The sequence below is a fragment of the Caloenas nicobarica genome, chromosome 8 (assembly GCF_036013445.1).
Source record: "Caloenas nicobarica isolate bCalNic1 chromosome 8, bCalNic1.hap1, whole genome shotgun sequence".
In the NCBI taxonomy this organism is placed as follows: Eukaryota; Metazoa; Chordata; class Aves; order Columbiformes; family Columbidae; genus Caloenas; species Caloenas nicobarica.
The window spans coordinates 11,060,839-11,078,689 of NC_088252.1; the positions used below are offsets into that span (position 1 = coordinate 11,060,839).

The 17,851-nt window shown below is 49.5% G+C and overlaps 1 protein-coding gene across 1 annotated transcript; it reads right to left on the reverse strand.

Moving 5' to 3' along the window:
• Positions 1-11,481: 11,481 nt before the first annotated feature.
• Positions 11,482-17,520, reverse strand: FAM124B (family with sequence similarity 124 member B). Its single transcript, XM_065640248.1, has 2 exons — positions 16,640-17,520; positions 11,482-13,623 (listed from the first exon to the last, which is right to left on the reverse strand). The coding sequence occupies exons 1-2, from the start codon at positions 17,366-17,368 to the stop codon at positions 13,012-13,014; spliced, it is 1,341 nt and encodes a 446-aa protein (XP_065496320.1). The 5' UTR covers positions 17,369-17,520; the 3' UTR covers positions 11,482-13,011.
• Between the last annotated feature and the right edge of the window lie 331 nt (positions 17,521-17,851).

A 17,851-nucleotide genomic window follows, 5' to 3' on the forward strand; every position in this document is an offset into this window, starting at 1 on the left:
ATGGTACAGGGTAAGAAAACAGAGAAACCAGCTTGAGTACCCAAGATCACTGAAGTTTGCATTTATGCCATACATCTGCATTTGTCCTTTTCCTAATTGTTCTTATCCTTCTTTCCAAACAATAATGGGGATTTTTTTTTTCAAATACCAGACATAAGGTTCAGACCTCTGGATGCCTATTCAGGTATAAAGTCTTGGCATATAGTTGAATTTACGTTAAGCCAGCTCATTACCACTGAACAATAGGCAGTGAATTGGCTATTGTTCAAAGAAATCACTTATCAAGGCCATGCCCAATAAAAACAAACTGTTAGTGCAAAGTTTTGAAGTGTATGAAAGGAGGATTAAGGAAGAAGGATGTTGTTGCAGTTAACATGTAAGATTAAGATATGAGAGATCGGTTTTTTATCAAAGAGACTCTCCCTGTGATGTTGAGCAAGCTGTATAAAATCCCTTTATTTTCATTTCCCTCTGAAGAAAATAGGAATAATACTATTTTCCTACCCGTTGGAGAGGTTTAGATCACTTCAGCCCTCATGCTCAGAATGCCCGCCAGCAAAATGTCTATGAAGCACAAGGTGAAAGAAAAAACAATTCAACCAACCACATCCAATTGCCTGAATTTTTAAACTCAAATGAATTGACTTTCCTCCAACTCCCAAAACCCAAACCCAATACACACCATTAGGCTAAGAATAAGCATGAGAAATGACACTCTACAGGGTAATTTTCGAGAGAGGCTGGAAGCCCGAGGAGAGGGGCTGGGGACAGGAGCACCTCCCCAGCCGTGACTGCAGGGCTGCACCTACGACAACCTCATTAGTTTTGTGCCGCAGCACAGTGTCCCAGGGGTGGCTGGAGCTGGGGCTGCTCCACACCCCTGCCAGCTCCTGCCCTCACCCCCACGTGCTGCTGGTTTCAAAGCATTAAATCGCATTTCTGCAGCTGAGACCTCCAGGGTCCCGTGGAGGTTACCAAGTTTTAACCTCTTTGGAGCAAGCTGGTGCGTTGCATCCTTTCCAGCAAGATAAGAAGCTTGTCAGTCTCGGTGCTGGGTGAACTGGGGGTTCTCTGAGGGAAGGCTGAGCCCAAATCAGAGATCTTCAAGCCGCAGATGTGCAGGAGCAGGGTACAGCCAGACCAGGAGGGGATAGGACTGCTCTGCTGATGCCTTGTGCTGGACTGAAGGGCAATTGCATCCAGAGCTTCATTTCCCTCATTTCTGGGGAAATTACTGTGCTGCCTCCTACATGCTTTGCAAAAGGTTACAGTGCAGAGCTGCACTGCCTCCAGAGCCTGGTCCTGTGCTCGACACTGATATATCGCAGCTGGAACTGCTACCCACTGCTGTGAGAAATGGCTTTCAGTCATAAAAAAATAAAAAAAAATTAAAAGAAAATATATATATCACTTCAAGCTTGGCAAAGCCTCATAGGAAATTTTCAAGGAGGCCTGCTTCTCCCACACATCCTCTGCATCAGCAAGGTTATTATTATTATTACAATTTAAGATGACAGACAAATAACTTTTAGAACATACAACGGGTGACTGCTTTGGCTTTTTAAAAATTGGCCAAGATGTTGTAGATGTTAAAAGAGGCTGCTGCATGCCCATAACATCTCCTTTCCCATTACCATCAGCAACGCTGTGCAATCCTGCGTAAAGTAAAAACACATGCTGGAGCATTAATGATAATAGATGGATGGGCTGAGGCTGCCAACATGCATTTCTGTGTGTAGGTCAAGCAAGACGGAACACAAAAGAGATTCTTATAGAAAAAATGCTCTCAACTAATCACCCTCAAATCTATCAAAACCATGACAGATTTTCTTGAAATCAAATCCTGTACAGAATAGCAATAGAGGAACAGAAACAAGTACCCAGGAGGCCACCCGACTCATTCACCATGACTGCCCTGGCTCAGCTGCTCGTGAGCGGCCACCGCTTCCGTCTTCGCCCACCTCCTGGAGGTCCAAGCTCTCTGTGGTGGCTGTGGAGGGAGGAGATCTCCACACAGCCTTGGTTTGCAACGCTTCCCAAGTACTTTCATTGTCAATATGGTTTCCTTCACAAACAACTCAAAACCAGGTTTTGATGATAGTCTGAGACTTGAGCTTGCTCCTGTCATAAAAGCTCAGCAGAACACGGAAAACACAGGAGTCCCTCAGATGTCACAGTTAAAGCAAAATCAATAAAAAGCTCAAATTAAGCCTGGAAAGATCCCATCCCACTCTGGTTTTGCTAAGTTGCACACTATCCCACCGCAGCACGCTGCATGGGTGCCTTGCCAGGCAGCGCTGCAGCGGCTCTGGGGTGCAGGCAGACCCCCCCTTCGATATCCCTTCTGCCCTCCCCAGGAGCGGGGCTGCGGAGGGTGACCTGGCTCACCGCGGTGGCGTGAGTCACCGGGGAAACGGGAAGCAATCCACACCCTTCTGAACGCCCCGAGACACGTTCTCATGAATCAAACAGCTGAAAGTAAAACCGAGCAGCCAGATAAGTGGAGCAAGGGCTGTGAATCAGAGACATTGGAGGAAAGTGTTTTACAGGTCCTCCTTCCTTCCTCTCCTCCCTTCCTTTTTTTTTTTTTTTTTTTTTTGGCTAAGCACACAAGGTTTTCTTTGGGACGTGGCTTCCCACAACGCTTGTGACTATAAGTAACGCAGCTTTTGCAAGCGGGCAGGCGCCTGGCGGTGACCAGGCTGTCTGGTGTCACAGGGGGCCCTGGGCTGACGTCAGCCCTCGCCTGGGCAGCTCCCACCCTGAAACCCGAATCCAGGAGCTCCCTGCTCCCAGATACCATGTGCGCTGCCTCTTGGGTCATGCTGGCTGATGCTGCCAGGTTTGTTTGTGCTGCGCTCCTCCAGTCAGATTTGGTGCGGACAAGCTGTGCCAGCAGCACATGTGGACAAGGAGGAGAAGAAACCGTTCCTGGCATGTGCCGTGGCCAGTCTGTCCTGGCGCATGCAGATGGGCTGATTTCAGCCCCCGGCACGTCCTCCCACCACTGTCCCTGCTCCCGGCAGTGGAGCTGCTCCTCGTGACCCCTCCACATGAGCCCGCTGCCAAGTCTACCACACCCCTGATGCCCACACAACTCCTCCTTTGCAAGCTAAACCCAGGAACCAAGTACGACACAGGGCATAGATGGCACATGAAGGCCATTAAGGACCCCGGTGTCAAGCACCTGCATTACTGATGTTAGCAAATTGTAGACCAAGTGTAATCTCTTTGAATGAGAGACACCTCGAGACATTGATCATCTTGGGGAGGCACGAGGACTCTGTATCCTGCAGTACAAGATAGGGCTTCCCCACAGCTTAGTTACATCTCAAGTGGAGCAAGAGAGAGAAAGCTCTCAGTGCTGATGAAGGCAAACAGAGCCGGCACACTGACACAGGAAGAAACGATATGCTGGGAAGACATTTGGACTGTCTTCGCTTAAAACTTGCAAACACAACAGTGGTTATTACCAGATTCAAACAATGAAACTGCAAAAAAAGTCTCCACTAAGACAACTGCTGAATCAAAACAGCTACAAGAAGTAAAGTTTTACTCTTCCTTAATATAAAATGCTTGGCTTCCCAAGGCACGTACCTGGTCTCAACTATTTTAACACCTTGTGCCACATGCTGAAGAACAAGGGATCTCAGCACCTCAAGCAGGCTGCCAGAGAGCTGCAGCTAAAGGCAGGCAAAACGCAAAGTTTGTGAGAAGTTTAATCCTCTTGAAATCTGGTTTCACTCTGATTTGCAAAAAAACCTAACATTTGCAAAATTTCTTGTGACACAGAATGATTCTCAGAAGAATATCTGGTAAACATCAGCATGAGGCATATCTGCAGTCAGCTTGTCCCTCCATGAAGTCCAGTAGCCCTGATTTAGGTCAAGATGAAAAACAAGAGCAAAATTGTCAGGGAATTTCTGCTCCCACTCCACCCTTTCCCCTGTTTTCCCCGCTCACATGTACAGCCTGGAAACCCTCATAGCCTGGCTTAGGTCAGGGCTGGGGATTTTGGGAAGCTGGGCTGCAGATCGGGGACCACAGTCCCCTCCACAGCGTGAAGCCCCTGACCCTACAGATGAAACCAACTGGTGGCCGAACAGCCCCCATCAAGGCCAGTGGGAACCCAGCAGGACCCTTAGCACAGCCCAGGCATCGGCGTTCAGCATCTGATCCACCGAGACACTTCGGGTGGTGTCAGACACAATTTGATAGCCATCTCCCAACAACTCCACTCACTTCTGGAAAAAGCATCTGCCTTTTTAAGCACTGGCTGGACCGTCAGGAGGCCACACAGGCCAACACCACAACTACCATACCCAAAGGGTAAGGAAGCCCCTGGGAAGTTGGATATCAATGCTACGAAATGCTGTATTTGATCTACAGCATGAGGTTTCATAATGCTCATTTAAACTCATCCCAGTGACCATTACCAGTTTCCCCAACAGCCGCATCTGAAGGAAGCTGCTCTTGGTGCTGTCCCTAACACATGTGGTTGCCCTTTGAGGATACTTCAGTCTAACACAACCAACAAACAAGGGATGGAGAGGAACGCAACCAAAATCTGCTTGCTTAGATCCACTGCCAGGCTGGAAACAAAACTTCCAGCTGCTGGTGTGTCCAAAACACGATCCCTTTGTACTCACTGCACACTCAGAATTACATCTCTCATGTAGTCCGTGGAGTTTCCTGAAATGTAACCGCCTTCCTTTGTTTTAATTGAGAATCCCTGGGGCGTTTTAAGCCAATTTTAGTTAAAGCAAGAGCAAAAACACAAACCACCCTTCCACTCCAACCATATGCCGGGGAAGCTTCAGATTCAAGAGGCAAGGTGGGAAGGCCCTCTCTCCATCACCAGCGAGTGAGCAGCCCATGCGCTGCACTGCGGCGCTGCCGGGCAGGAGCGGGCAGCTGCCCGTGCAAGGGCAGGGCAGAGCACGCGGCCGTGCCCCCTGGGGCTGTGTCCCCGGCGGGGAGCCCCGCTGGGGCACGCAGCCCGGCGCACAGCACATGCTGGCAGCAGTGCTTTGCTCAGCCATGGTGTCTGGCTGAAGAGGGAAAGTCCAACAAGCCGGGCAGGCTCGCTGCCGAAATGAGTGGGCAATAACCGTTACCACACCCCGGCCTCTCTAACCCTGATACCTGCTCTCCCAGCTCAGTTCTTGGCAACAATGGACACGGAGGAGGAAAGCCGTCTCCCCACAGCACGGTAAAAGGTCAGGCCAGAGGAGCAGGCGGGTGTTCGGTGACAGCCTGGGCACAGAGCTGCCGGCAGGACCAGCGAGCCAGCAGGCTGTGCCACCAGACCCACTGTGCTCGCCCCAGCTCACCGGCAGCTGCTTCCCCCGAGGAGCCCGGCTCCAGCAGCCCTGCTCCCAGCACCATGCACATCCTCTGCAGCTTCCCAGCCCTCCAAACTGCCCCTCTTTTCCCCCAAAGCAGCCTTGACTCCCTCTGCAGATGATGGACTCAGGGGACAGATGGCATGAGGACGCTCCAGCTATGGTGGGGCAGCTCAGAGCAGGGGACACTGGGGAGGCCAGTGGTAGGATGGGGGTCCTAACCAGCCCACAGAAAGGATCACAGATGAGCGTTTACGGCCTGAGCACCCAATTCGGTTGCTCGTGTGAAGGCCATGAGCATGGTAGACACGAGCCAGAGGCTGACAACAGCCCACACTCCTGTGTCTGCAGCCTCTGACCAAGCAGCACAACACCAGCAGACAGGAATGGATAAACCGTGAGATCCAAGAGGAGATTAGGCTGCAGCTTTATATTTTGTTTCACATAAGTACAGTATCACTCTGCAGTGGTGGCAGGGTCTTTCCCTGTCACATGGGGAATGAGGGTGACTCAGGGCTGCATGGAGCTCTGCAGAGACCTTTGGTCCCCCCAGCCCAACAGAAGCACTCACTGCTGCCACGTGAACGAAGAGACAAAGGTGGCCCAGGCACAGGGCAAGCCAGCATCAAGGAGTCACAGCTCCAACTATGCCCCTTCCCACCCCAAACATCCAAATGCAGAGATGATGCGGGATCTGCACTTGTCCCTATCACTGCCCCCACCAGGGGTGGTCCCAGCCACCAGCGTGTCACAGCCAGTTCCGTGCAGAAGGGCTGGGATGCTCCTGGACACCACCTCCTCCCTCTATCTCTCCTGCCGCTCCCAAGGGAGCAGCATTGAGCCAAACCTCAGGCAAGGAGAAGGGATTTTCTCTTCTTCCTCCACACCAAGGTGCTGAATTCCAGCTATGCCAACAGTAGCTGGTTACTTGAGAGCAAGGGACACCTTCCCATCTCCAGTCAGTTATCAGTGTATCTCTCATCCTATCTTAAATTTTTGGAAAGCGAGGATAAATTTCTTACCAGCCGTGACAGCTAGAAGCCCCAGTGGCTCCTGCTTGCTCTGTGCCTACGAGGCCTGTGTTACAAGGCTCCTTCTGATGCTGAGATGCCACTCGAGATGATCCCAATTAAAGAAGTGAGGCTGTCACAATTTCAGCTGCACAAGTGAGATGAGAAAACTAACGGTGTCACCAATAGTCTGCAGGAACAAATTTACAAACCTAATCACCTCCCAGCATAGCCAGGCTGCCAGTGCCTGAAGGAGGTTGATAGGGGAGAAGAAAGCTTTTGGGACTCTTAAAGAATATTAATTCACACTAATAAGAATCAGATCTGTCCTTGCCTGTAATCAGCAGCAGAACTGAGATCCTGAATTAGAATATTAATGCAAGTGCTCCGTGGCAGATGGAAACCTCTCAAAACCTCTCAAATTATGAGAATTAAACATTAGAAGAACAGCACAGCAAACTGCAATGCAGTTTCTGTGTCAGGAGGAGTCTGCTGAAGGAGAAGGCTGAGAAATTCAGTGGAAGTATCACTGCCTACTCATAGTGCACAGGACCACAGACCCCTGCTGACTGGTACCCAACACATCGATTTTTCCCTCCAGACACCCTCCCAAACCTGGGTGTGATCCCTGTTTCTCTACGGGAATGCCCCCGAGCCCTCTGCCTCCCTCTCCCAGCCCAGACCTTTCCTTGGACTTTGGTCTCAGCTGAAGTTTCCTGTTGCTTGCTACTAGTAAAAAGCAAAGCCTTTGAGCTTCATCATTCACTTCGCAAGCAAGGGCAGAGCGACGCAGGAACATTTTGCATCTCCTCCTGCTCTGCCCTGCCAAAGCAAAGGCCCCGCTTTGTCACACGATGGACCATCACCTCCGTTAATCCCATGAACAGGATTAATTCATCACAACCCAAGAGTGATCCTTTGGTGCTCGACTATTGATGAAAACGGAGAAGTCTATCTTTCTAACCTTTGAAAGTAAATTGCCCCCAGTTAAAAGTAATGATTTACTTTTTTCTGTTATTACATCTAAAAAGCTGATCTGTCATAGCATTTTTTAGCAAAATGTCTTTGTAACAAGCATGTCAGTACTGTATCTTAATTTTTCTCTACACATGTAGTTGTTACTGTGTGTCTGCCAAAAGAAATTGCAGAGCATCAATGTCTGAGTGTGCCATCAAAACAATGAAACACATTGAGGAAGGACTCTATTTTCCCCTGTCACTTACATGACAAATCTCCTTAATTAGCTAGTTTGCTGGCAGAGAAAATGAACGAGTGATAGATAAATTGGCTTTCTTTGTTGTTAGTGTCTCTATTGTTTTCTTATAGATCAGGTTAATTTAATGTTAATGAAAGTGAGGATTAAAAGTCTCAATTACTGGAAGGCAGGAGGGACTGAAGAGGTTTTGCAAGGAGCTCCATAAGGAGCTCAGATGCACGGGAGACCTGATGCTGCAAAAGGGCAGAGCCTGGTGGGGGGAGCCCTGGCCCACCCCGCTGGCAGCGCTGCCCGTATGAATGTCACCGTTCGGTGTGACCGCGGGAGCCGCTCCCCGCTGCGGGGACAACGGCTTGGGGTTCCTCCAGGCGGCTTCAGGAAGGTCTGGGCAATAGGCACCCGCATCCCCCGTGCTCTCTGCTGCTGCTGCCCTGGGGGGGACACACTACCGGGGGTGGGGGTGACACCCAGAGCAGGCGGCTGCCAGGGGCGCGGGACCCGCGGGAGGAAAGATGCCGTGTGCGGGCGGCAGGCGGAGCTGGTGCATCGGGGGCGGGCAGTGCTGGGTCCCCCCCCGGCCCCGCGCTGGGCGTCCGCACCTCGGCCCCGCACCCCCGGGAGCCCACTCGGCGCACGGCCCGGCAGCTCTGCCGCGACAGCCCGGTTACTGGAAAACAAAACGAAAAAAACCAAACCAAGCAACCAAGCAAACAGACAAAACACAAACCAACAACCGATAACAACAAAACCACAAACGAAGAGGGAAAAAAAAAAATGAAAGGGGGGAAAAAAATAAAAAAAGTAGAGATCTGGCAAACTGAGAAGACCTAGAGGTGAGAGGACAGGGCACCCAGCCATACTCAAGCTATATAGCAGAGAGGCAATAGCAGAAAATTTACATTACTGCTACAGCTACATGCAGATTACTGGAGGGGCCCACCGGTCAGTGATTGCACCTCCCTGTGCAGTTCATGGCAACGGAGATGCAATGCCCAGGCTGTGGGTGTGCTGGGCACAGGTGCCTGGAGCACATCATGGCACAGTTTGCAGCGGAGCTGGAGCTGCCACGCTCTTCTTTGACTAAGGGGACAATATCTGGTTTGTGCCTCCATTACAAACACAGAATTTCTGGTATGTGCATCATTTTTTCCTTCCACCAAATGGCTGTGAAGCATTCTCTCTCCTGTGCCTCAGCACACAGCCCAGCACCAACAAGGATGAAGAATACCCTGCCTCAGCTGAGAGAAAACTCCCACTACAGACCCAACAGTGTAAACCTAGAAAGCTCGGCTGTGTTCACTGGACTACCCCAGGATTTACCAGCACATTCACGAAAGCTGAATTTGCCCCAAAACTCAGGAAAGAAGAGTGCATTTAGCATTTGCTTCCCCAAAAGAACCAAGCTTGCCACCTTCCCCCTGATACGAGAGGCTAAGCCCGTGGCATCGCTGACTCCAGCAGCCCCACACCACGGCCAGGTTGCTGGGGTTCCTGCCTGTGCTGTGGCACCGTGCCAGGCGTGGGGAGCAGAGGGAGGCACCCGCGCCTCTGTGCCTGCATCCTGGCAGTGAGAAGCACTCCTGCTCCTCCCCAGCAACGCATCCCTTAGGAATACCGCTCCGCTTGCTTCAGAGGAGACAAAAGACACCGTTTCTGTAGTAAGGGGGTAAAACAGCAAAAGCAACAGCAGCTGCCTCTGCAGATTGGGTTAAGGCAACTCCAGAGCAAGCTCTCCTGCTTTGCCCAACTCCTGCTTCCAGCGGCTCCTGCTCTTAGTGCGCACCCTGCTCCACTTTGTCAGCCTTTCCCTTTGGGCTGGGACTGTTCCCCATCATCCCTTCCCAAGCACCGCCACGGCAGCATCTCCGCTCCCTCCTGGGAATGGGTCACCCACAACAGGGCTTGCAGGAGCCCTGGGGTCAGGACCGCACTCTCAGGTGTGACACCGCCTGACAGATGTGAGTGTGCCTGCCACCCTCACAAACACACACGCCTCAGAAGATTAAAATCTTGTTTTTCAGGTGCCTACCCAAATGACCACCCTGACTGATGCCCATTGAGGTGCCCATCAGAGGAATCAGCAGCTCAGCATCCATAATGCCATCACTCTGAAGCTCACAGAAAAGTCATTTCTACAGAAGTAAGTAATTTATGTCACATTTATATACACAAGCTATGGTGTCCTGGTTTTGTTAAAAACAAGTTTCTCTTTTAGTGAATTTCCCTGTCAGCTAAAGCCTTCTAAATAACTGCAGTTTTCCTGAGAGCTAGATACATGTTTTGGTAGACATAGCAATGGAATGCGAGGTCATTGATAAGGATGGATGCACATCTCACGAGAGCAGTGAACTGAAACAGTTGACCAAAAACTGACCAACTAAATATTCCATCCCATTCACATCATACTTCATATAAAAGTGGGGGATCATGAGGATCTCGTCCCTTTTCCTTATGGCCGACATTGGGAGAGGACCTTGCAGGTCGTCCCTGCGAACTGAGGCCCAGTGACAGACTGAATCCAGCTCCGGTTGGCTGCAGAGTCCAGGCCAGGGCTTCGGGTGCCAGCCCCACATCTGCCGGAGCAGCTGCCGGGACTTTCAGGATTGGTTTTGTATATTTTGTATTATTTTCTCTGTTTTTATTGGTAGCATTGGTAAAACATTTTTGATTTTTCCAACTCTCTTCTCCCTGTCCTTCTTTCCCCCCAATCACCTGTCCTTAGTGGGAAGGGGGGAGAGGGAGGGGCTGAAGGGGGAATGGGAGGGAGAGGGGGTTAACAATACATCTGCCACGGTTTTATTGTCACCCTGAAATCAAACCATGACATATGGTAAAGAACCATCATTTCCCTTCATTCAGGATGGCAATGCCATCATAGCACTGAGTATAGCTTTTCAAAATGCCAGCTTTCCACCAAGATCATTTTCCCCCCTGTGCTTTGCTGGGACCAGCACATGGGCTGACAGCCGTGGAGAGAAGCCCCTGGCTCAGGCCACCGCCAGCCTGGCCCACCCCACACACCCCCCGTTCCCAGATGGTGCCAGGTGTGGCTGCTCACCTGCGAGCCGTTCACCTGTTGTGTCAGAGCTTCAGCAGACGCCTGCCAACCCGTGGTCCCTCCTACTAGTCCTTCTAAAAACCAAAACAAACAAAAAACCTGGAAGAAATTCCATAGTACATAAAGAAAGAACATAAAGTAAGAGTTGCAGAGATATGAACAGTCTACGGAAAATTTAAAACTTTGCTTGCCACCACTGAAACCACCCAGGGCGAAACGGTGCCCTCTGACCCCACATCTGTCTGTGTAATACAGCATTCATGCTAGGTGTATCCTGCACTTAAAATACGTGGATTTCATATACTCACTGTTACAAGTGTATTTTCAGGGCAATTTTCCATTGACTTGAATTCCTTGTCTTCTGTGTTCTGTTGCAGGCAGGTGAACCTCATGTATAATTTTCTTCTTTTTTTAATTTTTGTTTTAAATGATACAGCATTTTCCCCATGCTAGATACTGACTTCCTACCCTCTTTCTCCTAGGTTAAATAGTCACACTCAAGTCACTTCAGCATGAGAGCAGAGAGGAGGCCATGAAATCTCTCTTTAAAGCAGTTTGCCCCAGGAATTCCACTTCTCTCAGTCCTGGGTTCCTGACTATTCTTCCCATGCCCACTGGCAGGCTGCGACCCCGTTCCCCCTCCCCAGCCCCCCCAGCCCCTCTCGCACACACCGCAGCGAGCCAGCCTGCAGCCCCTCTTCTTCGCTGCTTTCCTAGTTAACCAAACATTTTCTCCAGCTCTGGAAAGCACTGGCTAAGTTTATAGCATGCTCAGTAAGATTAAATAATCACCCTCATAGATGTAAAACATCACAGCATGTTTTATTAAAAAGTCAACAATTTTACAGAGCTTATGAAAATGTGGCATCAGGGTTTGTAAGTGTCCTGTGCAGCTTTCAGGTCCCCAAATCAGAGGGTATGTGAGTGTCACAGGGCAACAGCAGCTGGGAAGACATGGAGGCACAGAGCAGGGACAATCCTACAGCCACTTGCAGCTCCTCGGACCAACCTTCAAACTTTCCCAAAACGCTGGGCCTTCCCGCAGCCCGAGCTGACACCCAGGGGGGGCCCCATTCTCTGCGCCCCCCGGCAGCACAGCGGGGGGTCCGGACCTGCCCGGGTACCGCGGCTGCAGCACGGGCTGTGCTCAGCGGGCACACGTACACCTGCTGAACACCCAGAAAGGTGCGCAGAACCGCCCCTGCAGGAAAGCTCTGCTGCCACCCATCGCCCTCTGCCTCTCCTTGGGGTGCACGAAGCCATCGCCTGACACACCTGAGTTATGGGCTAAGAAGAGGCAAAGAGAGGGCACTCTCCAAACAAATTCATACTGTTGTGTAAAGCAGAGTTCAGATATACTTAAGGAGAGAATACTTCTTTGTTTCTGCTGCTTGGAAGGTAAATATGGTCAGATTTGGCTTTTCTTTTAATAATTTCATTCTTCTGTCATGCCCTTCCTGTCTCTTTCCCTTCAAGATTTAATTACTCCTACTTGAGAAAAGAAAACGGCTGATCAAGATGGGAGTTCTTTCAGCAGCTGTTGCTGAAACATTAATTCATTTCTGATATCCTTTTTACTCTCCAGCATTCAGCTGGAGACATTTATCTTCTTCATTATCATTCAAGACATTTATCTTCTCTTGTCTTCTGTTAATTAAAACCCAATTAGGATTGCCTGCTGATAACTGCACACTGGTTTAACAAAGCCTGGCCTGTTGCTGGGCTTATTTTGCTAAGTGTTGTATGAATAGACAACAGCAGGTCTTACTAGAGTATAAACACAGCTCAAACTATTCTCTGCAAATGTTTGCTTTTGCATGTGCTGTGCTAATTTGGGGAAAAGGCCTCTCCAGAAATTGTTTTCTTCAAAAATATTTTGAAAGAACATTCTTATGTTTCACATCTTGCATTAAATTGACAACATTGATAGCTCTATAAAATACTAACAATAGGGGAAACGAGAAGGAGCATAGAGTAAATTCAGCACTGCCACCGTGACTGTGCCACTACCTTGTGCCAACACATCCAGCGAGGGATGGGTGAGCCCCAGGGCTGGGGCATCCTGCCATTTGGGCACCTTCTAACCCCATCTGAACACGTCACTGGCTATTAACTTTAACACCTTAGAACAGCTCTAAGAGTCATACGGCTTATTCCTGTTCATTGCATAAGAAACTCCTAATCTATTCTGCATTTAAAAAAAAAAAAATAAGCCTTTCTGGAAATATAGTGGTATTTTTTCTGCTTTGCCCTCAGCCTCCTTAGCATCGCTGCATGGGAAGTTAAGTGTTGGTGGCCACAGCACAAAGAGGTATGATATACACAAAAGCACTCTGCTGTTGTTTGGAAAAGGTGAGTCCATCTGGCACACTTTGTTTTCGGTCATATAAAGAACTCCTCCTCATTCTCCTCTGCTCTGTCTGTGGGGCTGGGCCACGGTGTTTGCAAGGGGAAGCCTGGAGCTCTTTGTCCTGCTCCTTTAGTGCTTTTGGCTGCAGCGAAGGGCAGCTGGGTCCTGCCGGCCCCGTCCCTGGGCGCTGGCGGCTGGAGGAGGCAGCTCCGCAGCTCCCTGGGGAAGCGGTCCAGGGGGCAGCGGCCACTCGCAGGATTCACCACGGTGAGCCCGGTGTCGACGTTGGTCTCCAGTGCCTGTCGATGGACCCGGTTCTCCTGGAAAGAAGCCTGCAGCTTGCTGCTCGCCCGCCTGCGGAGAGAGGTGACATCCCACCACGACCGGGCTGCTGGAGCACTGTGAGAAGAGCAGAAGCGCCTGTGGAGGTCACCGCCGGCTTGCTCAGGAGTAAGGGCTTCGCTTTGGTCAGATTTCGTTTTACCCTTCGTGGCTCTGACCTCCTGGCTTCTCCGCCCAGGATTATTTCGCCTTACAGGAAGAGGGGCTGGGACAGAGTCCTGCAGGATTTTTTCATTGCCTGCATCACTATGCAGATGGAGAAGCCCAGTATTTCTTTCATGGCCCTTAGAGCTGTCTTGAACCTGTTGAAGAAAATTTGGAAAGAACACCATTAACATAGCTTGACCAAGTGATGATGCTCTCAACAGCCTCGCTGCGCTGAAATCACCTGCAGCATGAGTCAGTCAGAGCCCCGCTGGAGAACAGCAGAAGGGTCACACAAGCCTGAGTGATGGCAGATGAAACTTAATGTAGATAAAGTGATGCACGTGGAGAAACACAACCCCGGCTTCACATACAAAATGAAGGTTGTAACTTGACCATAACCCAAAGTCTAATTTCTGTGACAGACAGCTCTATGTTAGCTTCAGTTCAGTGCTTGACAGTGGTCTAGAAAGCAAATGAAATCTTAAGAATTATTCCAAACCAAATGGAGAACATTGTTATGCATGGTGCAGCTGTGGTCCCAAAGCTGGACCGTGGTGCCTGTCCCTCACCTGCAGGACACAGAGGATCATGGAGCTGCAAATGCTCTGAAATGGACAGCAAGGATAATTGCAAGTACAGTACAGGAACGATCACATATGCCGGGAATTTTAAGCCTGGGAAAAAAAAACAGTTTGGGAGGGAAAGGATAAAACGCTAAAACACCTTGAGCCACCTGGAGAAACAGACAGGTATTGTCCATTCCCTGCCATGTGCAATGCAAGAGGCAGAGCCATCACGTGAAGGCAGCTGGAGCCAGTGTCAGTTAAAGGAATGTGGCAGCAGACCTGGCGGTGTCCCTGCCCAAGTATGTTGTGGATACAAAAAGTTCCCATGGAGTCAAGTGGAGACCAGATAAACACTTCAGGAGTCACTGCGAGTTACCACGGCTGCCTTCAGAAGATCCTCGAGTTTAAAACGGGCAGCTCAGGAGTGTATTGGTGAGGTGTAACACATACACATGTCCTCTTGCTGCTCCTGCCGAGGCAGTCACTCATCTTTGGCCAGCTGTGGACAGACAGCTGTGGCTAAAACCTGGTCCAGACAAAAAGCCTGAATCACCACATAGTACCTATCAAGCTCTTCAGGACGTTCCTGATGGCAGCATGTACATGCTGTGGTGCTTGTGGGCAGCTCTCAGAGGGCTTTCAGGACTAGTGCACACACACAACAGATTTGCTACAGGTAATCTAAACACAGCACACACAAATAGCTGTGCCTGTCCCAAAACCTTCTTGGAGACATCAGATCTACTGCACTTCCTCCACATCTACAAATCCTGACCAGCTGCTTTTGGAAAGAAACACGTTGAGGAAGCTCTGGATTGAATGGCATTCCTTAGATAGCTAGACAACACATGGAGCAACACTAATCCGGGGAGGAGGTACTCATCAGACCAGCAAGGCCAATGGGATCAGGACCTGCATGCATGTCCCACTCGTACCTGTGGAGCATGTGCCCCTGGGGACACCAGCACAGGGCAAGGTACCCACCTCACTAACCCTCTGCAAGGCTGGAGATGGTTTTCATGTCCTTATTTACAAAACAGCACATGGAGGTGGTCCTGCTCTCCTATTTAAGACTCCTACTTAAGTCTTAAGGCTAAACTTATATAATTGGAACAACAGGAATCTCCTGTAAACACTCAGAGAAAGGACAGGGAATAGAATAGTAAGCAGTGAGCAACTTCAGAAAAAAAAAAAAAAAAAAAGGGAGAGGATGTGGTTTATTTACTTCTTCACCAACCTAGGTGGCTTGGTTTATCTCCTCCCCAATAAAACCAAAAAAAGAATTCTTGTAGGCTCAGGGAAGAATGACAACTCTATGTGGGTGGCAGTCCATGAGCAAACCCTTCAATCTGGTTTGCAATAAGGTAGAAAGTCAGGAGGGGGAAATAAATCGTTTCAAGGTACTTAGAATAAATGTCTACAATATAAACCAAAGAGCTACAGAATAAAGCACGTGGGGCACAGACACAGATACACATCCCCAGGTTCAAGTGGACCCCAGCTTCCTATGCCAGGAGCAGAGTGCAGCACAGATATGCCCCCAAAGCAGCTTCTGAATTTCCTGCCATTGAATTCATGTACATCTGTCAGCTTAAAGACCTTGTATACGCAGAGGAAGAACCACAGAGTGATTTAGGAAGGGACCTCTGGAGGTCACCTGGCCTGGTCCCCTGCTCAAGGCAGGACCAACTTTGAAGCTACGTGAAGATGCTCAGGGCCTTGGCCAGTCCAAGTGGGTGGCAAAGCAGTTTATCAAGTGATACCGAATGAGAAGCACACAAAGGCTGCCCTGAGGATTAGTGTTCAGAGCAGCATAAAAATACGCCATACAGAATAATTAACTTGATTTATAACAAATGAGCTCTGGAAGGGAAAACAGAAAACACAGGATGGACAAACATCGAAATACCCAAATTACAAGAAAAAGGTAATCAGAGGTGGGAAGAGTTGTTAAAATGGAAAGAAAGCACACTGGGCTAAACCGTCCTGCTCAGATGTATAATTCCCACTATGTATTGTCTCAGCACAGTCTTTTTTGTAATTTTTTAATTAATTTTATTCATACAACCCCTGGACTGCACAGTTACAGAAAAGGCAGAGATTTCCTATGACACATTTCTTCAGCACTTTTGCCTAACTGCACCTCACTCAAGAGCTCACAAAATCTATGGCAGGCAATGTTGTATCAATGCTATACTTACAACACATCTGGTATTGGATGCTACAAACTTGTGTTCAAGAACATTTATAACATAATGGCTTATCAGAAAAAGAATAGGCTGCTATGATCATTTGATTCAGGCAGGGAAAGGAAGATGTTAAACAAGCCTGTTCAAGAAAGAATTAATACTTTCAATTTCAGGCAAGCAGTAATGATATTAATTTAATGATATAAAAGCATCCCAAGGATCTGCGTTTATATTTATCAACAGCATCACAGGACTGGCGGATACCAATTACTGCACTCACAAATTCGAAAGAAAACATGAACAAGCAAATTTCCACTTTGAACCAGTCCTGCTCTCCTTGGGAGAAAAAAAACCAAACAAACACCAAACAAAAACCAACAACAAACAAACAAAAAACCAGCCAAGCAACATCATACCTGAAGCAGAATTATATTTCCTTCGTAGTCTTGTGTTTGCCACCTGGTGTTACTGATCGGAACACATGGGTTAGGCAGGAGAGGCACCAGCTGCCCCATTTCTTGCACCTTGAACTGCAAGGCTGACGACCCCTTCAGCTCGGCAGCCACCCCGACGGGCAGCTGCTTCAGGCAGAGCTGCACGGCAGTATTTGGGGTTTCGTACAGCACGAAGACACAGAAGTTACTTTTCTGCATGGTTGCTTCTTTTTGTAGGATTGTCTCATAGAGCCTCACTGCATCCTCATAGTTATCAAAACTGCAGTAGAGGGTGACCCGCAGGATTTCGGGGCCACAGTGCACCCGCCGGATGCCCCACACAGGCATGTGGTCGTCTAGGCTGTAGAAGTCCTGGTGAGCTGGGACACTGGGGTGGCGCTGCCCATTGGCGATCTGGGCACACTGGTAGCACCACGGCGGACGCTGGAATTGCTCATGGACCTGGAAAATCCGTTCTTCTCCCAAGGACTCGTGTAGGAAAAGGAGAACAGATATTCCAGGAAAGCCACAGCTTCTCTTACGATACCCCTCGTAGTATTTCAGTGGGGTAACTCGCTCAGACACCAGGAAAAGGCGAATGTCCAGGCAGACCCACTCCAAAAGCCGATCCAGAGTTTGCTGCAGAAGCAATGAGTGTCCTGAATTGGCAAGAAGATGCACAGTCATCAGAGAGTCTGCTCTGTCATCCATTGCAAAGGTTCCTGATAAAAAGTAAAACCAGACAAATTGGTGCCTTCCCTCTCCTTCTCCTGCTACTGGAGCCTCAGTAACATCAAGGGGTGCACTCCAGGACTGCGACAGAACAAGGGGTGACAAGGCATTCTGTGACAGGTCCCAGGGCACTCACATCTCAGCAGAGCTCAGCTGAAAGCTCATTTTTCAGCTACAAGCCTTGAACTCTGGCCACTGTGTCCACGCAGCCCACATGTCCAGAAACACCTCTGTGTCCTGCTGCTCCTGCCCTTCACCGCGCAGGGCAGGGGAGATGGAGAGCACAGAAACACAGAGGCGGTAACTCTCCGCGATGGGATGATGGTGTCAGTGCACTTGCCTGTCAGCGGTGGAAACGAACACCCAGGATCCAGCTGAGCCCCACGGTGTGCATCTCGGTGCAGTCGCTGCCTTTTGTGAATGCGATGTGGCACTCGTGCTTGAAAATCTCAGCATATTTTC